At 44.6% G+C, this 23,558-nt stretch overlaps 1 protein-coding gene across 3 annotated transcripts in view; it reads right to left on the reverse strand.

Annotated features, from left to right (window-relative positions):
- The window catches only part of PRKCB (protein kinase C beta), a 333,375-nt gene that overhangs the window by 35,436 nt on the left and 274,381 nt on the right, over positions 1 to 23,558 (reverse strand). For all 3 annotated transcript variants that reach the window (XM_045461584.1, XM_045461583.1, XM_045461585.1), the window contains 4 exons: positions 23,385 to 23,558; positions 10,979 to 11,070; positions 9,064 to 9,126; positions 3,837 to 3,975 (listed from right to left, as the gene is read on the reverse strand). In XM_045461584.1, the coding sequence (XP_045317540.1) occupies positions 3,837 to 3,975; positions 9,064 to 9,126; positions 10,979 to 11,070; positions 23,385 to 23,558 (468 nt within the window). The remainder of the gene's footprint in view (positions 1 to 3,836; positions 3,976 to 9,063; positions 9,127 to 10,978; positions 11,071 to 23,384) is intronic.

Genomic DNA, 23,558 nt, shown 5'->3' on the forward strand with positions numbered 1-23,558 from the left:
AATAGTGCACAGGGTTCCCTTTCCTCCATGCCCTCACCAGTTCCCTCGTGTCTTTTTGATGATGGCCATTCTAACAGGTGTGAGGAGACATTCTCATTGTGGTTTTAATTTGCATTTCTCTAGTGATGTTGAGTATCTTTTCATGTACCTGTTGGCCTTTCATTTATTTTCTTTGGAGAAATGTCTATTTGGGTCCATTGCCCACTTTTTAATTGGGTTATTTGTTTTGTTTTGTTTCCGCTATTGAGTTGTAGGAGTTCTTTATATATTTTGGATATTAACCCCTTATCAGATATGTGGCTTGCAAATATTTTTTCCCATTCCCTAGGTTCTCTTCTCACTTTGCTGTGGTTTCTTTTGCTGTGCAGAAGCTTTTTAGTTTGATATGATCACACTTGTTTTGATTTGTTGCTTGTGCTTTAGGTTTCATATCCAAAAAACATCATTAACGAGACCCATGTTGAGGAGCTTTGCTCCTATGTTTTCTTCTAGGAGTTTCATGGTTTCAGGTCTTACATTTATTAATCCTTTTTGAGTTAATTTCTGTGAGTTGTGTAAGATATGGGTCCAGTCTCATTCTTTTTTTTTTTTAATGTTTTTTTTTTTTTTTTCTGAGGGAGAGAGAGAGAGAGAGAGAGAGAGAGAGAGAATCTAAAGCAGGCTCCAGGTTCCAAGCTGTTAGCACAGAGCCTGAGATGGGGCTCGAACTCATGGACTGTGAGATCATGACCTGAGCTGAAGTCAGATGCTTAACCTACTAAGCCACCCAGGCACCCCTCATTCTTTTACATATGAATACCCAGTTATCTCAGCATCATTTATTAAAGAAACTGTGCTCTGCATTGAGTATTCTTGGCTTCTTTTTTAAACATTAGTTGATTACATATGCTTACGTTTTGTTCTGGGCTCTCATTTCTGTTCCATCCTATTTATCTGTTTTTGTGCCAGTACCATATTGTTTTGATGACTGTAGCTTTATAGTATAGCTTGAAATCAGGAAGTGTAATGCCTCCTGCTTTGTTCTTTCTCATTTCTTTAGCTATTTGGAGCCTTTTATGCTTCCTCATAAATTTGGGGAGTGTTTTTTGTACTTCTGTAAAAAATGAAGTTGAAATCTTGATAGAGATTATATTGAGTCGATTGATAGCTTTTGGTAGTACTGACATTTTAATAATATTAATTCTTCTATCCATGAACACGGGATGTCTTTCCATTTATTTGTACCTTCTTCAATTTCTTTCAGCAATGTCTTGTAGGTTTCAGAGTAGAAATATTTCACCTCCTTAGTTAAATTTACTTCTAAGTATTTTATTGTTGTTGATGCTTTTGCAAATGAGATCCATTTCTTTATTTCATTTTCAGAAAAATCATCGTTAGTGTATAGAAATGCTACTGGTTTTGTATACTAATTTTGTATCTTGTAACTTTACTAAATTCATTGATTCTATCTAACAGTTTTGGTTGAGTCTTTAGGATCTTCTACATATAAAATCATGTCACATGCAAATAGAGACCATTTTTACTGCTTCTTTTTCAATTCTGATGTTTCTTTTTCTTTCCCAATTGCTCTAGCTAGGACTTCTAGTACTATGTTGCATAAGAGTAGTGAGAATGGACACTTTTGTCTTATCCCTGCTTTTTCTGCACCTATTGAAGATATGATTCTTTTCTTTTATTTTATTAATGTGATGTATTACAATGATTGATTTGCACATGCTGAGTCATCATTGCATCCCAGGGATATATCCCACTTGATCGTGGTGAATGATCTTTTTAATGTGCTCCTGAATACAGTCTGCTAGTATTTTACTGGGAGTTTTTATATCTATATTCATCAGGGATAATGGCCTGTAGTTTTCTTTTCTAGTAGTGCCCTCTTCTGTTATTGGTATTAGAATAATGCTGACCTTCTAAAATAACTTGTGAGTATTCCCTCCTCTTTGATTTTTCAGAAAAATTTAAGATAGATAGATGTTAATTCTTCAAATGCTTGGCAAAATTCACTAGTGAAGCCATCTAGTCCTTGGTAAAATTCACTAGTGAAGCCATCTAGTCCTTTGCTTTATTGGGAGATTTTTTATTACAAACTCAATCTCCTCACTAGTAATTGATCTATTCAGATTTTCTATTTCTTCCTGATCAGTCTTGGTAAGTTGCATGTTTTTAAAAATTTTTCCATTTCTCCTAGGTTGTCCAGCTTGTTGGCATATAGTTGTTCACTGTACCTTGATTTTTTTCTCTTAACAATATGTCTCAAAGATCTTTCCATATCTACATATATATCTCACTCTTTAAAAAAAAATTTTAATGTTTATTTATTTAAAAAAAATTTTTTTTTTCAACGTTTATTTATTTTTGGGACAGAGAGAGACAGAGCATGAACAGGGGAGGGGCAGAGAGAGAGGGAGACACAGAATCGGAAACAGGCTCCAGGCTCTGAGTCATCAGCCCAGAGCCCGACGCGGGGCTCGAACTCATGGACCGCGAGATCGTGACCTGGCTGAAGTCGGACGCTTAACCGACTGCGCCACCCAGGCGCCCCAATGTTTATTTATTTTTGAGAGAGAGAGAGAGAGAGAGAGAGAGAGCAAGTTGGGGAGGGGCAGAGAGAAACAGAGACACAGAATCTGAAGCAGACTCCAGGCTCTGAGCTGTCAGCACAGAGCCTGATGCGGGGCCTAAACCCACGAACCATGACTGAATGACACACCCAGGCACCCCTAACTCACTCTTTTGAATTGAATTGATGTGGTATTCCATACTATAAATAATTCAGTCTATTGCTCATTCCTTGATAGACATTGCTCAAGTTAGTACATACAGATGTGCTCTGATCTTTATAAGAGCTGTATGATATTTCTTAATGTGAATGTAACATATTTTAGCTAACCATTCCTTTGTTGATAGTCATTGAGGTTGTTTCCTATTTTTCATTATTTAAAAATAGCACTGTAATGAAGAAAGGACTTTGAACATGTATCCTATCAGCTGTGCATGTACGTGTGTGTATTGTAAGCTAAGTTCCTAGAGGAGGAGCTGCTTTGGTAAGAGTATGCAGGTTTTAAATTGTGTGCCAGATTATTTAATTACATGGGGCCCTCCATCATCATTGTTCCATATAAGTGACAGTCAAGAAAGGAATTCTAGAATTCCCATTTCCAAGACTCTGTGCCACATCCTCAGTTCCTTTCCTTAAAAATCTAGTAACAGATTGCAAAATGCCACTTCTCTGAGCACCAATTCAGAGAAAAAGGAAGGCTATCATCTGGCACAAATTCTGTACCATGCCATGTTGGGGAAATCCATTCTGCAACTGACCGTTTCCTTTGGGAAGGGAGGGGGAGGCACTAGAATTAAATCTTTTCCCTTTCATTTATATCTTACTCACGGAAAGGAAAATTCTGAGTCTTTCAGGGTTTAGTATCAGTACACAGATCCTGTGTCATATGTCAGCCCAGGAAAGCCCTCTCTGTCTGTCTCTCTCTCTTTCCCCCCTCTTAACAAATGTTTCAATGTCATAATTAGGCAGTATCATATGGCCATGAGCCATCGCAGCTTGAAGAATTTTACTGATGTGCGGTGGATGGTTCTTTTTGAGTTTTATTTAAATTTTCCCCCAAACCTTGATGTATTTTGGGCCTGAGCTTCTGGATGTGTGCTAAGTTAATTTGCATGTGTGATAGCAAAGGAATGATTTAGAGTACAGGAGAAGGACCAGCCTGAGGTTTGCTTGCCAGGTACCCCCCTGGACCTTTCCCAGTCCTGATATGGCCATCCAGGGAAGAGAGGAGACATCAACGCAATGTGGACACGTTAGGGGTCCCACCAGCTCTCACCTCAGGGGCGATGTAGTCTGGAGTGCCACAGAATGTCTTGGTGGTCACCCCATCCCAGATGTTTTCCTTACACATGCCAAAATCAGCAATCTTGATGTGGCCCTCTGAATCCAGCATCACATTGTCAAGTTTGAGGTCACTGCAGCAGACATAAGAATTTAAGGATTTAACCAATGCTATTTATTTCAAATCAACCAACAGCTACTCATGATGCGCAAAACACCATGCTTAGTGTTGGGGAAGCACAGAAGTGGATATAAACCAGTCCTTGCCCCCTGGTAGCTTCCAATCTGGCAGATAAAGAGAGGTCTACGCGCTTGTGTGTTTTTCTTTTCCTACAGATCCAATTGTGCCAAGCATCTCACAAGGACACAATGAGACAGCAGCTCTGAGAAGAGAGAGATCCACAGGAAGCTAAATAAAGAGCAGAGCATCCATAGAGCTAATCTTTGTAATTTAAGGGCCCCTTATATTTCAGAGTAAGATATATTTTTCACAAAATTATTATTTTTGAAAATAACTCTGAAGATCATGGAGAAAAAAAAACTGATGGGGACAATCTGATTTAAGTTCAAGTGCTCTAAGCTCTCCTAGGTTGATTCCTAGCACATGACTCCAAGAGTTCCAGTTGATTCTTTCAATTAAAATATGTTGCACACCTACTGTGTGACAGGCACTATGCTTGGAGCTACTGTGAACGAGATAAACATCTTGTCCTTGTTCAGATTAAATTCCAATATAGGGGAAAAGACAATTAACAAGTGTTCACATCTATAAGCATGATCATTACAGATTTTGATGGGTGGTGTGAAGAAAATGAAGAGGACGATGAGTTAGTAACTGGGGAAGGTTTCTGTAAGCAGGATGTCAGGATGTGTCACCTCCATGGAGGTAACATTTGAGCTTTAACCTAAAGGACATGTGCTATACTCTCATTCTTTTATTTCATCTGTGTCGATGAGGAGAGCTTGGTTATTTTGGTAAATGCTTGCACAATCCCAGCATATTGGGTTATTCCAATATCATCACACTTTCCTCTTCCTTAAACATCTACTCCAATGTCAACACTTGGCATTTCAGTACCAATGAGGAGTCATGATCTGTGGGCAAGTCTTCCTTGATCTCAATAGAGACCACTTTCCTGAGAGATAAGAGGGTCTACTATACAATTCAGATCTCTACCTTAAGTCATCTTCATTGGGTGGTGGACATCTGTGGTCCATACTTTTAGCATCTTATGACAAGATCGTCCCAATATTCCTTCGAAGGATCACCCTTCCCTGATTCTCATGCCATAGAAGGTGGTGGTGCTGATCCTAGCTCCTGGCTCCAGGAGTGGTTATGTGGACCTGTTCTGGCCATATGAAACACCCCACCGTGCTGGTCACAGTGATAGCTTCAGGAATGGCTATGTGATCCAGTATGAGCTAGTCAAAGACATTGAGCATCAGCCCCTGGCACTTTGGCTGGTATCGTCAAAAAAGAAATGAGCTCTTTTTACTCTGGGATTGCTCAGCTGGTAGAATGTAAGTCTAGAAGTCCCAGGGGTCACCAGAAAGAGAAGAAAGCTAGTATAAAGAGGAGCCTAGAGGAAAGGTGATACAGTGAACACTCATGACGTCATTTGAGCCCTGGATCCATCCATGTGTAAAGTCAGATCTGCCCCTTGGGCTTTTCAGTTATGTCGGCCAACAAATGTCTCTTTTAAACAAGTTAGTTTGAATTGAGTTGCTGTCATCACTTTAGACTAAAAGAATACAATCAGAAAAAAAAAATACATCGGCATCTCCTATCTGTGTCTGTGAGGTCTATGGGGGCGGGGGGGTGCCCACTTGCACCACCTGTTCCATGATCTTTGGTACTGTCCATGGTACCACCCATATCCAGGTTTCATACTCATCTACAAGCCACAGTGGTCTCTGAATGTCAGCTTAGAATTTGTAAAACTGGATTTTGCAGCAACATGCCAAGTCTACATGTGACCTGATTAACAGAGACCCATGACATTCCCCTCAGCTTGACCACATGCCCCAAAACAGGCAGCTGGGGCAACTAGGGAAGTGATAACATCTTCATGTGTTCTAGCAAAGGAGTGGGCCACCCTCAGGTGCCAAGGGCCAACAGGTTGTGCAGCTAGGGGACACTCCAGTCATATTCATTGTCACAGAGTAGCATTTTGATAGTCTACTGCATTCTTTTGTTCAATGTAATAATCCTTCATTTCTGTTTCAAAAGGAGGCTGGAGCAGTTGTTTACATTTTCAGAAATCCACCAATGGCAAAATCATCACACATTCCAGGGATGGTGATCCACAAATAAGACTCTAAGCTTGGAAGGATCTTTGTCTCCCCTCCATCCAACATCTCCAGCCATGGTCCTCAGAGAGGGCAAGTCTAACATAATTCCTCATCCTCTTTATATAAGGATTGTCCAATTAACTGTAGAGCTAAGTGAAAGAGGGAAAAAGACTTCTACCACATGAAGGTAGTTTCAATGAAGTTATAAAATCACACATCCTCTGTTGTGTGATTTTTTTAGTTTTCATTTGATTATCAATTTCAAAAACTCTGTCTCAATCAAGGTTCTTGACTATGAGCAACCCCCCCCCCCCAAAACAAACAAACAAAAAACCCCCACAAAAAAACAAAAACAAAAAACCCAACTCTGACCATTTCAACCTAGAAGGAATTGTTTAAAAGGTACTGGGAGTTCACAGAATCTCCAAGGAGGCTAGACAACCAGATGTGGAGGCAAGGCAGCCAGGAATAATGCTGAACTGCAATGCAGAGCTAGTCCAGTGACGATGTCACAGATGCCACCACAGACGTCTTGTTCCATGAGGCCTAATGCTGGACTCTGGGTGCTGTTGCTGAGAACTAGTTCCCCTCATGCCTCTGGAAACTAGATGTGGCTGATTACTATGGCCACTCTCAATTCTACAGTCTCTGCCTTTCTTGGTCACTACTTTCTGATTCACGGTGTTGTATGAGTGTGACAAGTGTCAAAGCCTAGGTTATGTGTCTGCCCTTGCTGCAGGAAGACTGTGAAAGTATGTCATTTTCTCTCTGTAGAGTAGGAGCTAGACTCTGTTCCTACACACAAATGAAAGAGATTCAGATGCTGAATTCCTTAAAAGAGTGACAAATGTCCCCTAAAAAATATGACTAGTTGAAGAAGAATGGGAGAATGTGTAGTTAGGAGAGATAGCTTTGAGAGTTAGCTGAAGTCTCAGCACCTGAAATTTAATCTTTGTATTTTATGACCTGAATGGCAAAGGTCCTGGATGCCAGACCCCAAGCCAGGTCCCTACTAGATTGGAAACCTAGCCCTGGATCTCAACCCAACTGACAGGAAACTCTACTTCCTCTCCTGGTCCCTCCCCTGGAACGGGATTTTCTTCCAATAAACTTGCAGTCCCACATTTAATCTACTCAGCAATCCTGAGCGGCCAGTTCTATTCAAGACCCATCCTTCACAAGAGTTAGGTTCTAATGTCAGCACATAAGGTGAAAATCATGTAGAGCCAATGATTACCCACAATCCCCCTTTCTTCAGTTAAGCACCTGCTGAAGTCACTGGCTTGAATTAGGAGGTCATGCCACAGGGTGGATAACGTGTACCTTTTAACACCAGAGTTCTGTTTGGCACAGGACACTCCCACTATGGCGGTCAAATGGAATCGGGGGATTCATAGGTGCCATCTCTTGCACACGTGGTGACACAGTTTCATTGAGGGCAAGCATGGCCAGAATGAGCACACGATTTACAGTTTAAATTCTTATTTTTCTCTCTCTTCCTATTTCTTCACTGAGCTCACCCATGTGCCAGGTGAAACCACTCCTTTTCCTGACCTTCATTCTTCCACTATCAGGAATAACTATGGAGAGTAGGGATTCTATGTACTCAGGATGATTGTCCTTCTCCGCTAGCTTCATATCATGACTTCAAGGAGTAAAAAAAAAAACAAAAACAAAAAACAAAACAAAAACAAAAAAACAAAGCCCCTGGACTCTGCAGGCTTCTGGCAAGATACACACTTTCCATCCCTTCATTCCACCAGTGCCCACAGCCTCCCCTCCACCATCTGCCTTGAGCCCACCAGGGTTCATCTCTTTATACCTTTTTTGGTCCTATGTCTTTCAATTGCACCGCGATGCCCAGGACATTCAGGTCACCCTAACCCTCCAGAGCCCGATCCCGTGCTCTCCACAGAATGACAGGCACCCTGCTCACCACATGGCACACACCAGCCCCCACCCTGCTTGACTTTTCTCTATAGCACTTATCGCAACCTGACACACCGTATCTCTGGGATTTACGGATCTGTCTCCAACTGCTACGACAGAAGCTCTACAAAGGCAGGCGGTTTTGCCTGTTTCCTTCCCTGCTGCATCCGCACCATCTAGAAGAGTGTCCAGCACATAGTAGGCTTTTAATAAATGTATGTCAAATAAATGAATGACACGGAGTTTCATGGCTCTTCACGATCTTTTCGATAGACTCTCGCCCATGCCAAGTGCCCTTTGGAAGCCCCGTGCCCCTGCCAGCCTCTCTTGCATAACCAGCCAGCCCAAGCCTGCACTGCCTATGCCATTTGCATCCATGTGGCATCAGGAGAATTGTACACACTGGACTCACTGACCAATAGCAGCCTCAGGCTCAGTAGTCTGCCGTGCGTGAAATATAAAACGGTATGACTCACACAGCCATGATCATACACTTGCTCCTCCAAAAACGGGCAAATGCCAAGTCCTGAACTTAATCCTGTCTTTCAGGGCAAGCATTTCAGAGATTCATTTTTAAATTGTAGTTACATAGCAAAAAAAAAAAAAAAAAAAAAAAGTGTTTCATAATAATAGGATCCATCATATCCCGCCAGCCGAGATTCTCTGCTTGCTCCCCCAGATTGGGGGTCCAAAGACAAGAGAAGGAAGTGCCAGGCCCCCACCGGTGAGCCTCCCCTTCTTAAAGCGAATGGTCTCACATCTGAGGCTCTGAACCATCACTGATGGTGGAGTCCATAGAGATCTTCCCATCACCATCGAGAGCTGCCCAAACTTTGCCAGGGCAGTGGGCGATGCTGCCTGGCAGAACACATGCCCAAGTCAGGACTGGAGGATTCCTCCCCCACCATGGATTCTAATTTTAAAAGCAGTTAAAGAAAGAGGCAGGGAGGGAAGGAGCTGAGGGAGCCGCAAGGATGGAAAGGGTAGCAGTGCTCACTTACCGGTAAATGATGCCCTTGCTCTGTAAGAAGAACAGACCGATGGCAATTTCTGCAGCGTAAAATCTGAAATTAGAAAAAAAAAAAAAGTGATGGAGAGATTCAAGGACATCGTATGCCTGGCAAACCCTCAGAATTCCATACGATATTGAACCAGGCGTAGGGCATTAACATCTCACCATGGATGGTCAGCCACACGTCTCCTAAAACGACGTCTGGGAGTGTAGATGTGTGGACAGTTTAGAGAGCCGGGAGGCTGCCTTAAGGACAAATCAGAGGTTCAGCACTTGCTCAGCGGGGAGGAGGCCCTGGGAGAGGACGGACTGGATGGAGAACGACAATTTCTGTCTACGACAAATCGAGTATCTGAATACTAACAGCTAAACTGTTGAAGGCTTACTGTCTACCTGCCACCATCTCAGGTTATTATCTGATTAAATTCTAATAACAGTTCTGTGAGGTAGGCCCTACTTTTACCTCTCTCTTCCTGACACGAGGAAACAGAGGCTTAGTGACAGAAAATAACTTAAGTGATATCACTAATGAATGGCATGACATCTGTCTAAAGAGTAAGCTCTTTTTTTTTTTTTTTAAAGTTTATTTATTTATTTTGAGAGGGAGGTGGGGAGAAGCAGAGAGAGAGGGAAAGAGAGTCCCAAGTAGGCTCCAGGCTGTCAGAGCAGATTCCAATGCGAGGCTCAATCCCACGAGCCCGTGAGATCATGACCTGAACCCGAAACCAAGAGTCAGACTAAGCCATCCAGGTACCCCTAAAGTAAGCACTTAGCAAAGGCTGAGAAGAAAAGAGATTTTGAGAGAACCAGAAAGTCCAGTTATACCACAGGGTTAGGCAGGGCTTTAGGGAACTATGTTAAGCTTTCTGACAATTTGTTTTCTGTGATGATGAGCATAGGGTCCGTGCTCAGTTAGGCATTAGAAGCAAAAGAAGAGCCAACCTCCTGGTCCTATGGGAATTATGACTAGATCTAGAAGCTCAAGAATGCAAACCCTACCAGAATACAGTGCTCACAACCTCAGCAGGTGGGAAGAGAGGGGGCAGAGCTGAACTGAACAGGAGCCAGCAAGCCTTGGGAGTGACCAGATAGAGACCTAGATTGAGCCCTCGGGGGCTTTCCAGAGGGACAATAAGATTTTATCAAACCCCTCAGGAGAGGCTAACTCTGGTCATCCCACAACTTGCTGTCCCTGTTTACCAACAGCAGGGGAGGAACACAATGAGATCTGTGTTCTCAAAAGAAGATTCTGGCTGCCTTGGAACTGACAGGGACAGAATGGACTCAGCAGGGGAAACACAGTTCCAAAAACCTGAATCAGTCTCCCCACCCAGGAGCCACAGGGCACAGCCACAATGCAACTTGATTCCTCATCCCCCGGGAATAAGGGCATCTGAGAGAGAGAGAGTGTGTGTGTGTGTGTGTGTGTGTGTGTGTGAGAGAGAGAGAGAGAGAGAGAGGGGGGGAGAGAGAGAGAGAGGTGTAGGACAAAAATCTGGGTCAGAATGTGGATCTGTCTCACACCAGCTCTGTGATCTTGAGCAAGTTTCTACAAACTCTGGGCCCAGGCACATACTAAGCTCTCAACAAATACTGACAAATGAATAAACAAAACCTACAAGGATATCCCCCGAGGCATCTAGGGGGCCTTTCCCTTAGGAGTCTGGGGCAAAACATCAGCGATAAAGAAAGAACTGTGGTTCTCAAGCTTTAGGTTCTTAGCTGGTATCAGGAAAACAAAAAAGAAAAGGATCCCATATCAAGCAGAATACCTTTTTCCCCTGGCCATACATTTACCATGAAGCGGTTCAAGATGTTAACAATCCCTATTCAGCTAAAAATCCAAGGGAACTAACATGCAAGGATCCCACAGGAAAAAAAGCACAGCACGAGTTTGTACTTACACAGCATGAGGCTCCTTAAACCGGCCAACTTGTTGGATGTGGTACATGAGGTCACCCCCGTTCACGTACTCCATCACAAAGTACAGGCGGTCCTGGGACAGGAGAGCAAACGGCAACATCAATATCCTGTGTTTCTCAGGTTCCAGATGGAGAGCAGCGAAGAGCTGGGATTTATGATCAAAACCCCCAGGACTCTGTGACAAGCCCCTATTTGCCAGGCCCATTATTTCCCAAATGCAGTATTTGTGCCACTGGAAGAATGCAACTGGGCCAAGGTGGCACATGATTTTTTTTTTAAATTAATAACTGCAAAGTTCTATTTGTTTGTACTGGAAACTGTAATTAGCAGATTAATATTGTGACTTAATGGATATTATTATTAGGATAAAAGCTAATTGTAACAAAGAGTGGAAAATAAATCCATGGATCATATTACAGATAACAGGTAACTGTGGTAACCAGCCTCCAGGATGGCCCCCTGTGATTTTCACCCCCTGGTCCTCACGTCCTTGTGTAGCCTCTTCCCACAAGGAATAGGACTGACTTGCATAACTGGTAGAGCAGTGAAAAAAACGGGGGCACCTGGGTGACTCAGTAGGTTAAGTGTCCGACTCTTGACTTTGGTTCAAGTCATGGTCTCACAGTTCGTGAGATTAAGCCCCGCATCAGGCTCTGTGCTGACAGCATGAAGCTTGCTTGGGATTCTCTCTCTCTCTCTCTCTCTCTCTCTCTCTCTCTCAAAATAATTAAATAAGCATTAAAAAAAGAATATTGTAAAAATTACAGTGTGTGACTTCCATGACTAGGTCACAAAAGATACTGTAGCTTCCATTTTGCTCTCTCTTGGATCATTTGTTTGGGGAAGTTGGCCACCATGTCATGGGAATGCTCAAGCAGCACATGGGAAGGTGCATTTGGCCAAGAACCAAGGCCTCCTGCCAATGGCCAGCACCAACTCCCCAGACAAGGGAAGGAACCACCTTGGGCATAAACTCTCCAGCCCCGGTCAAGCCTTCTGATGACTGCAATCCCAGCTGACCACTTGCCTAGACTTTTCATGTGAGACCCCAAAACTAGAACCACCCAAGTTAGCCACTCGTGAGTTCCAATCCCAGAAACGGCGAGATAATAAATGTTTATTGTGGTTTTAAGCCATTAAGTATTGAGGTATTGTAATAGATAACTAACATGTGACTACGGAGGGAAACAAATTCTTTGAATTTGAGTGGCCTTGGAGGGCATATCCAGAAGGAGTGCAGGACTGTGAGACAAGGAGCCCACAGAGAACTAAGCTGACATACGTGAAGTGCTCTAACACGATGGTGGCCTCATCACAAATGTTTCAGCCACCATCAACAAAATCTTATGGCTCACAGAAGATTATTTTATACATAACAGTCATAGATGCCTTTGCCCAATGTGTACTGTCTAATAACTGGAATGATAACTGTTATAAAATAAAGCTGCCAGGGCACCTGGGTGGCTCAGTTGGTTGAGCGTCTGACTCTGGCTCAGGTCATGATCTCATGGTGTAAGAATTCGAGCCCCGCGTCGGGCTCTGTGCTGACAGCTCAGAGCCTGGAGCCTGCTTTGAGTTCTGTGTCTCCCCGCTCTCTCTGCTCCTCCCCCACTCGCACACACTCTCTCTCAAAAATGAATAAACATTAAAAAAATGCAAAAAAAAATAAAGCTGCCATCTTGTGAGCATTTATTATGTGACTTAGCCAACTGTCTTTACATATTTTGTCTCACTTATCTCTCTAAACAATCCAACAGGACAGTATTACCATGCTTCCCCTTTTAAAGATGTTAAAGTTCAAGCCCAGAAAGGGTAAGTAACTTGCTGATTGTCGGTGATTCAGCTGTTTAGCGGCAGAGCCGGGATTTGAACCCCAGGCAGGTTGGTTCCAAACCTTATCAGGCTGCTACCCGTGTAAGACTCTGACTAGACGTTGTATGGATGTGTGCGTGTGTCCTCCCTTCTAAGAGCTTCCAGTCCAGGAGGGGCGAGAAAGGACCTAGAGATCCAGCCACACAGCAAGACAGAAGCTGACAGGTCACAGGGCAAAAGTACAGGTTGATCAATTATTTTTGCAAAGTCAAGGGACTTTCTCACACTACTTCACCCCCTCAACATCTTTACTGAGAGGCAGAGAGGGAGGCAGAGTTATCACTTCTGTCTCTCAGTGTCCAAGGCGTATGAGGCTGGCAAAAAAAGGTCATCCACAAGGTAGTGGCAGAGTGGAGATAGTCAGTCAGAACCGCCGACACCCAGCCCCTGGTTCTTTGGGGGTTTTTTTTGATAGAAAACAAGCCTTAAAAATAGCATCTGTCTTTGCTGCACGTTGAAGGGAACCAAAACACTTGCTTTTAAAAATTATTTTTAAAACTAGCAGATGGCATTGGCCACAGAGAGAAAAGTAAGTAAAGGAGCGATTTCACTTGCTTGCTTGCAGCTTTGGAAGAACTCAGCTTGCCCCCCAAACTCATTAGTTAGAATCCCAACATCAGGGAGAGCTCTGCTTGTAGCTAATGCCGTGTTTTGTGGTTTGCTTCTGCCATGAACCGTATGCGGGAAAATCCTGAGATCCATCATCTTTGAACTGTACTGAGTCTGCCTTGGGCACACCAGTGCTTCATATAGGAAACAGTGTGGCTGGCGTCCTGCCTTCCCTGTTTTCTGAACGATCACTTAATGATGCCCGCCCTAGGCCAGGCATTATTTTACTACCAGGGAGGCTGCTACGAATAATCCATGGTGCCTGATGTTAAGGATTCCCCAGATGCGTGAGGAGACCAGGTAAATTTCCAAACGGCACTGTTTCCCAAAATGTGGAGGGAGATGATTTTAGGTGGGCTATGGATGCATAAGGCTTTACCTTCATAGTTTTGTGTTTATTTTAATGTGTATTTTGGAAAACAGAACTAGCCCTTGAAGCCCCTGATTCTGTGGCTATTATTGCTGAGAGGGACAGCAGAGTGCATAGAGTTACAAAGGACGAAGGAGTGAGGCAAGGCTGGGACCAGATTATGATAAATTGCATAAGGCCATCAACTTCAAACTTTGGTTGTCTCCCACACGAGCTCCAAGGTTTTACCACATTTACCCGCCTCATCCGCTAAAATTTACTTAAAGATATTTCCATTAAAGTTTACTTCACTTTTTTTACTTAGACACATTATTTAACAATTTTACAACTTCATACCAAAGTCATAAGTGGAAATTCATGGTCTCTGTAAAAAAACAAAAATGCATATCTGGAGTCTATCAACTCTATGCTGTATCTGGTCTGGCTTTTGCTCTATCGGTCCCTCAACGGACTTATTTTTAAAGCAAATGCAATTTGTCCATGTACCACCAAGTTCATCTGGCACTCCAAGGTAAGGCACATCCAAATTTGAAAAACACTGCCAGGGGCAACCTCGAGCCAATCTTGAGCAGGGAGGTGAATTTTAGAACGGTTCCTTGAGCATTTATTTTTGCAAGTCATGTATTAGGTGTTAAAGGGGTAAACAATGATGAATAGCATATGGGCCTTGCCCTCAGAGAATTCAGAGTCTTGTGAAAACAGATATGCAACCAACTCGAGCCAGAATCTAAAATAAAACGTGATAAGAGGAATTGCGTGACAGGCACGAAGAGGGAGCTCCGGGGGCGTCAGCTAACTAAGTGGTCCTCACCCACTGCCTCCGATTCTTACATAATTATCCCCCCCCACCAACATAATGCCCTGAGATCTGACTTTGCTCCCCACTCTTCCAATAAAATCGTTTCAAGGCCTCGAAAGATCTTTCTTCTGGTCACGTGCAGGGTTCTCCATTAGGACCTCTTCGCTGTACTCTACTCGTGAAAATCAGAAAGGTGTTGGGTATTGAGTCTCCCCGAATCGTTCAAGTTTCCAGCGAGGACTTGTCACAGCTTAAGACTTCAGCCCTCATCTCTCTGGGCTGATGAGTCTTGACTTATATTTCCATCCCCTGTCTTTCTCCTGAGCTCCAGTTCGCTCCAGCTGGCTACAGGACGTTTCTACGTGGGTGTTCCACTGTCAACTCCAATTAAAAGCACAGAAAGGCAAGCTCTCCCTTCCCTCTTCAATCTAGACAGCCTGCTCAACTTTCAAAGCGTTTCCCCCAAAGCTGTCATTGTTATTGTTGTTATTCTTCATTAACACGCTGCCCTTGTCCCCCGAGCATGAAACGACTTCAGGTAATTTTAAATTTCCCTTCCCCTTTCTCGCTCGTGTTCAGTCACTGAGGAAATCAAACTAAATGTCTGTCTGTCACACCGCATCATGCAAAATGGTTGGATAGAATGTCTCACATCTGGAGCGGGAGTGTAAGGGTAGTTTGACTTAAAACAATGACTGCAAGGCATGTGCTGAATTTATCGGGGTGGGGGAGGGCGGGCATGGCAGAGAATTCAAAGAAATCGTCATTCTTTCCCCAAGGCGGCTGAAAGCGGGATGTGATGTGACGCCCACGTGACTGCTGGGGGGGACACCTGACACTTTTAAGAAGATGCCACAGACAGAGAGGATCCAGAATGTGGGCAACTCCAAGAGCATGCGCCATGCTTTCAAGTGAGTTTCAGTAAGCATTTGCCTATTGAATGATCTTTAATGGTTTGCAAAGCTGGCCAGTGAATCGATCCTGTCCGTAAGCCGTTCCTTTTATTGCTCAGATGCAAGTATTCGTCTCGAGAAGCTGTGCAGTGCCATGGTGGAGAGCCGTACCTGTAGCATGCACTAGTCCTGGGTTCAAGTCTCAATTACACCGTTTGCACACTCTGAGGGGTTGCATCCGGTACTAAACCCTCCCTGCCTTCCTAAAGGGGTAATGATAGCTTCTCCTCCTTCAGAGGATTTTGCAGAGATATAAAGATGATGCATGTCACATCCTTGCAGATTCAGTGCCTCCCTCAAGTAGTCATGGACATGTGTCACACACAACTTTTTCCCCTCTGTATTCTATAGCCTTAGAATCCTTCTCAGAATCAAGCAATGGATGCTCCTCTAACTTTCTTTCCAGCTTTCCAAGCCTTGCCCCTCCACACAGAGAGCAAAGCTCTCAAGGGCTAGGACCATCTCTACTCTTCCTTGGATTTCTATAGGCCTTTGATTACTGAATGAACATGCAAAGGCCACCATTAAGAAGGCAGAGAGAACCAGGGTGTGTCCCTTCCAACCCATACCCACTTTATATGCCTGGGCTGCGTTCCTGAGTCCTCTCCTGCACTCACGATCCTCAGATGCTTCAGTTGCCTAAAGCGCCAACACATGCAAAACTCTCACCAGCTTCCCCTCCTCGGAGGCACTCGATGCTGTGTTTGTACCACCAGCGGTAGGTCACGCCTGGCTCCAACCCGTTAGTTTCCTTGCACTCAAAATGGCGACTCCCACTTGACAGGAGCACCAGTGATCCCTTCCCTATAGATCCAACCCCTTCTTAAAGGTTCCTACTGAGTTGGTAGCGGCCAACTACCAGTGGACTGGGCCAGGAATAAAACTTCTGACCTATGCTGAACCAATCAGATTCTGTTTCCCAAGAGTACGAATTAGAACCAATCAGATTCTCTTTCCCATGAGTGTGAATCAGGGAATTCGGCAGATAGGCAACCTGCAAGGAGTTAGAGAGGCTATGCTGTTACCATGATCAGGGAGAAACAAAGAAAACAAGGATAAAGAAACAAACATCTATTCTAGAAAGCTTTGAAGTTCTGGTTCTTCATGAAGCTCAGGTACATCTTTGCCTTTGGGTTGTTTCCTTCCAATAAGATTCTGTCTCTCTCTCTCTCTCTCTCTCTCTCTCTCTCTCTTTTTAATGCAATAGTTTGGAGGAGGAGGTTTTCTGTTTCTGGCAACCCAACTATTGCCTACTGAGACTCTGCCAGAGTTCCTACAGCAACACCCTTCTATCAAACCATACCCCTGGGCACTCATGCCAACTCTGAGCCGATCCTGAGTTACCAGGACCCCTTGGACGTTCTCGGTGCTCAAAGGACATGACCTCAGGGGCCAGGTCTACAAGTAGAACCATCCTCACCCCTCTCCCTGTCCCCGCGTGCATTCTGGGGCGATGCCCATCCCAGCATGCCTTGCAACTGAGTTCTTGCTGGACCACGACAGCAAATTTGGGGAGGAAGTAACTTCTGTCCTTCAATGACTCATAAAATCTAATTCTATTTAAAAAAAAAAAAAGAAGTGCATATGTTCAATTGAAAAGAAAACATTTAAAATAGATGTTTTGCTAAGGAGACTTAACTGCCTGTGCCCACTGGCAGTTGGGAAATTGCATGAATGTGCCAGGCTGACAATTGTCCCTGAGAAAAACTGTAAAAGGACCGGAGGAAACATAATCCTTTTGTGCCCATGCAGCAAGGCGCCCCTCAAACTCAGCTCCATTAGTGCAGGTAGTCTCTGCACATTGTATATCATCGTCTTAAATCCTCACTTATTACGCTCACTTGAAAGATGATGAAACCAATATTCAGAGCTGTTAAGTGACTTTCTAGAGGTCACACAGCCAATAACCACAGACACAGACTTATGTGGCTGCGGCGCTCATGCTTATCCCTCTGTGCTTCTAGAACAATTTGCCTAACCCCCAGTTCATCTAATGAGCAATTTTAAAAATTCAACTTCTTTCTGATGGCTTTTACATCTCCTTGGGTATTAACTTTGGCCATCTTGTGGCACATTCAACACTTTCAAATTGTTTTATTATAGACATTTCTGAAATAATATAAATTCAAAACAAAGATAATTATCCACGGACCCCTCCCTAAATCAAATCAAGGTTTTCATTTGTCTGTGTCTTTTTCGGATTCTTTTCTGTGTGCATATGCAGTTTTAACACGTTTAGAACAATCTCTTAAATAAAATTTAATACCTTTCATTTTCGGTTAACGTTGTGCCATGCATATTTTTCAGAGATTTTTTTAATCCATTTTTTTTGAGAATATACTTCTGATGTAACTTTGCTTTTCCAAATAAGTTTTTTAAATTTAAATTTGCATCATTCTAAGAATGACAAAAGTTGTTTTGCATATTGGTGGGTGTCTTTTTCCCTTTTATCTATTTTGGCCACCTTCGGATTTTTTTTTTTTTAATTCTATTAAGGATCTTTCGTTTTCAAAATTCTAAGTCACTAGCGAGAAAAGCACATGAAATTTGCAGCACGTTAGACTGGATTTGTCATTTTTTCAAAGTAGCTGATTCATAAAGGAATTCTGGGTCACAAAATACAAAATGACAATCCACTCGGGTTACACTGGCCTCCTCTCTGCTCCTCAAACACGCTGAGTATATTCCCGCCTAGGGCTCTTACACTCACTCTTCCTCCTTGTCTAGAACGCTTTGCCTCCAGATAACCACATGCCTCGTTCCCTCACTTGCTCTGGTCTCCGCTCAAATGTCACCCTTATCAGAAAGACTTTTCTTTGATCATCCTATCAAAAATAGCATCCCTCCAACCCAATCCCTCCATCTCTTCCCCCATAATGTTCTGTCGCACTGTTGTTGGTTATCTGTCTCCCCCCTTGGACATAAATTCCACAGGAACAGGGGACTTTATCTCTTTTGTCCACTGATGGAGCCCTCACAAGGATGCAGCTGGGTCCCGACACATTTATTTCAACAAATAAATATTTGCTGACAGGATCAATAAGCATTAGTAGCCTCTGTATACTGCAGGCATGGTCTGACTTCTAGGGAGGCTGGCTTCAGAGATACTGCCTGCTGCAGCCCAGTCTGCCTCCCCTCCTCCGCAGCACCAATCAGGGGGTCAGGGGCGATGCAATTCTAGAAGGTGAGTGTGAGCCAGATGACCGCCTCTATGGGCCTTCCCCAAAAAGGGGGTGTCGCCTTCCTGCTCACCTGAGACAAGCAACCGATGATGGTTTGCCTCATATATATGCAGTGCTCCCTACATTTGAAAATCTCTCCCACCATAAAACCTTTCCAATCATTGCAGTATCCTTGTAGGGTGAGCAGGTGACTCTTCCATAGTGGAAGGAACCCCTGAAGGGGCTTTAGGAAACCCGGCTGTCTAACCAGACATTTCGCCTCTCTGAGGGTTGGTTTCCACCGAAATGTGGACAGCACTTGCTTATAGTGTTCTGGTGAAAACTGGATGGAATCATGAGAGCGAAAGTGACTTAGAAACTAGACAAAGGAACCTGGGTCAGGATAGCAAGGTTGGGGGTCTGGACTCTTGCAGAACAAATCCCAGTGTCACCATTAACCTACTGTGTGAGACTGCACGAGTTACTTAACATCTCTGAATCTCAGCATCCTCCTGGAGAAAGCAGGGACAGTACCGGTGTCTACCAGGAGAGGCGCACAGAACACACACTGCGAGCACCTGCAGAGTGCGGAGCGCACAGCCGGCCCACGCTGACGTGCTCACAACGCCAGCTGCTGGGTTTTGTTGTTTGTAACATCACGGTTAAGGCCATGTGGGCTGCAACTCAACATAATGTGCTAGCAAAAGCCTGGCTCTGCATTCAGTGGGCCTGGGAGCCCGTGCTGTGTCTGGGGAAAACTACCCCCAATATCCTACGTCCTCAAACCTTTCTCCTGCAAAGTGGGATGACAGGTAACCCTTTCCGTAGCATGGATTTTTTGGTGAAGTGAAACCAAGTGTTTGGAAGACCACACGTGGGAGATGCTCGGATGGAAAGTCAGGTCCATTCCCAAGACGGAAACATGGGGGAGCACCACGAGCCTTCACTGAGCAGGGGCGAGGTGAGCCAGCAAAGGGTTGGGGCTCGGGCCCCTGCCAGAGCCTACGGACAGGATGGCTGCTGGTGGCTCTGCCCCAGGGGCATCACATGGCCTAGAAATCCAGGCAGCCATGCTCAGCACCCTCAAAAGACTGAACATTGGGGGCGCCTGGGTGGCTCAGTCAGTTAAGCGTCCAACTTTGGCTCAGTCATGATCTCACGGTTCATGATTTCACGTCCATGCGCTCTGTGCTGACAGCTCAGAGCCTGAGCCTGCTTCGGATTCTGTGTCTCCCTCTCTCTCTGCCCCTCCCCCGCTCATGCTCTGTCTCTCTCTCTCTGTCTCTCAAAAATGAATAAACATTAATAAAAAATTTTTTTAAAAGACCTAACAGTGTCACAGTTAAGTGTAAAACCCCATGGAGCCAGGCTGCCTGGGTTCAAATCTTGGCCCTGAAATGTACTTGCTGTGTGGCCTCAGTCCCCTCGTCTTGGAGGGGTGATGACAGGACCCATCCAAAGGTTGTCATGTGGTTTAACAGTGTCAGCCTTTGCCTCACGTGAGTAGGCATTATTATGTCTTTGAAGTGAATTTAATTTATGTAAACTCAAAGTATATGTGCTTAAAAAAAACTATCTGCCACGAAGGCAGTGAGGGCATCTCCTCAAGCCAAGCACAACTGTAACATTTATGGTTACATTTTCCCCAAACGATGCTGCCCTTAGAGACAGCGTAGCTACTTTGATCCGCACCAACAAGATGGCAGTCTGTTCCACCCTCAGCCTTGCTGGATTAGGAGACTGCGAGGTGGCCGCCAACATGGGTCTCCATCCCCGCACAAGACTCGAACCCACGGAACTGTGTTCTCAGTGCCGTCTCTCTTCCCTGACATATGACACCCCTTGAGGGGACCCAGGGCACCGCATGATTTCCAGATAAACCCCAGCCCTACTGTCTAATGCCAGAAAGCATACTGAAATACGAGTGAGGCAGTGCAGTATGAAAATAATTGCCTCAAATCCACTCTATCATTTTGAAAGCAGTACCTTACTAATAAAGATACTGTATGTTAATAAATTAATGTTTGTCACACATGACTAATACCTCCACTCTCAATACTTCCAACCGAAATTGAAAATGGCGCTCTAAGTTGGTCCAACCTCTTGCTTGAGAACAGGATCTCTTCTTGGTCTATTCACCAGACTGAGACCCTTCTTGATCTACTGATGTCAGTGGGTAAACCTGGGGACCCACGATGGGAAAAGGAGAAGATGCAGCGTGGAGGAGTTTAGAGGTTTAAGAATCTAGTCTGGTCCTGTCTCTGCTACCCCTTGAGTGCCTGAAGGACCTAATTCCCTAAAACTCAGGCTTTGGAACTCTCTTCACCACTGTGCCAAGGATGTGAACTGTTGCGTAATATTTTTCTTTACATCGACTCTCTTCTTTTACGCAAACGTTTTATTTTAGAAGCAAGTGTTGACTAGTCACCTTTGGAGCATAATCATGAACCAATTTGTGACAAACTGTCCAGTAACAAGAAAGAATCAAGCGTTTACCCAGCGTTTCCTATACGAGCTGTGCCATGGGGAACCAGGCAAGTGAAGAGGGGCAGCCTGCCTTCAAAGAGGCATTCCTACCAGTAAATGAAAAGGAAATGACAGAATTAGGGTACCGCCATTAACGGGCCTAGGGGCTGAGTGAGCATCAGTGACGGCCAACATCACAGAAAGAGAGACACGGGGGTGTTCTGTGCCTTTGAACGAAAGAGCACGCCTTCTACGTTCTTACCAAAGGGATCGGACCTGATTCTGCCCGAGTCTCTAGGCCCAGCTACCGATTTGCAGGAAACACATCAGACAGGAAAACTGTGCAAGAGGCCCACACCTGTGCAATCCGCAAATCCAGACCGTGAAAACACTCTGGGTCAAACAGCCCAGGATCTTCAGCAGATGAAGGAACGGATAAAAAGAAGGGATGGAGGGGAGAAATCACTGTATTAAAAGGCTTAAAAGACACAGCCAGTGTCTAAAAATGGGAAAGATTAAACTACCGTATTAAGAGACGATAAGACTCAAGTGATAAAACTATAAAGACGCACAAGGAAGTCAAGCCACCGCTTGCCGGGAGATCGAGATTAGAACACGAATAACCTTCCAGAGTGGCGGCCAGAGTTCTGTTTCCCAACCGGGATGGTGGTTTGAGGAACTTAACCTTATAAGAACTCATTACTAAAACATCTATTTTGTGTGTGTGTGTGTTTTTAAATATTTGTCTTATAATACCTCGTAAGCAAAACAGTGACTTAGAAACGGGTGTTTGCCAAAGCTTAGAAACGGAAGCCTGGTACTCTTCTGTTAAAAAGAGGATACAGGTGTGCTGACACCAAACAGAAACATTCCCCTTGAGGCATTCAGGAGAACTTAAAGCTAATTAAAAGGGGAATGTAACTTTAAATCTATGCACCAGCCAAAGTCACCCTTTGTACCCAGGGCCACTTTGCGCTGGGGTATATGCACCCTACTTTGGCAAATACGGTAAGTGACAGAGCCGGGATCTGAGCCCAGGTCCTTCTGACCCCAAAATGTATCAAGAGACTTCTTCGAACAGGGAAGGAGCCGAGGTCCGGTTCCGTCCCTTTCACACAGGGCTGTTCTAAGCCCTGTGTGTGGTTACACTGAGAAAACCCACCCCAAACCCAGTTTTAGATCTTTCTGGGCTGGGAGTGTTGAATCTAACTTAGCAGAGCACAGGACTTGGTGATGTTGGAGAAGAGAGGAAGTCTCAAGCCTTAAATTACATGCAATATATGATAGCATCCCGTCTTACATAGGAGGTGGGCTCTAAAATTAGCATGCATAGTAAGAGCTGCACAGAATTGAAATAATCTCAAAGAATCCCTTAAAGCATCTTGAAGTCACTGGGCCACTGGCCCTTTAGAAGCTCCAAAGGCAAGGATTAATTTTGTACCTTTTCGCATTTGGGCTCTGGCCACCTCCTTCTTAGTCATGGAGGCCAGGGTCTAATTCGAACGGGGAAAGGTGACAGGTTACTTAAAGGGATGGCCCCTGCTCTCGCAGATAGACATGGAATCACAGTTAACAGCGAATAGGGCACAAGTGTCCCCTTCTTTTCTTGGGAGCCACGGTTTTGTGCTCACTAGTCCCTGCCTAGGACACTGTGCCCCCTGCTCCATTAGTCTCCCACAGGCTGTGTTTTCAGGCAACCCCTCCCTCAAGGAGGTCCCTGCAACTGGCAGAATATACCGGAGCATTTATCTGGAGGGTCTGGAGGGCTGACTATAACCGTCTAAACCCACATCCTGTGGCCCTTCCCAACTCACTCCCATCGCTAAGCTCTGCTAGAACATCTTATATTGTGAGAGCAAAAGTCCTCAGCTCCTGTCCTCAAGTCACCTCTTGCTGTCTGAGAAAGACCCTGCTCTGTTGGTTATTAAACCAATTGCCTGAGTTCTTTTATCCTCATTGAAACAGCATCTGCCTAGGGGAGAGCTTCTCAGTGGCAACCTCAGAAACTTTCAGCAGCATCCCCTGGGCACAGCAGCCTCCCATCTCCAGAATGGAAAGGGTCCAGGTGCTTCTTTGGAGTGAGCACTGCTGGGATGGCTTTGGTCAAAGCCTGGAGAAGCCCTAGAGGTGGAATGGCCAGGCCCCCGGACAAGTTACCATGGTCTGGAAGCAGGAATGGAGCTGGGTCAGGAACGGCGGCTTCCCGGGCAGGGCCAGCACCCGCTTCTCCACCATCGTGCATTCCACATCGTCATCTTGGATCACGACGTCCTTCTTCAGGATCTTCACGGCATAGAGCTCGTCTGTGCCTTTCCGCTCTGAGAGCATGAC

This window comes from Leopardus geoffroyi, chromosome E3, assembly GCF_018350155.1.
Source record: "Leopardus geoffroyi isolate Oge1 chromosome E3, O.geoffroyi_Oge1_pat1.0, whole genome shotgun sequence".
NCBI lineage: Eukaryota > Metazoa > Chordata > Mammalia > Carnivora > Felidae > Leopardus > Leopardus geoffroyi.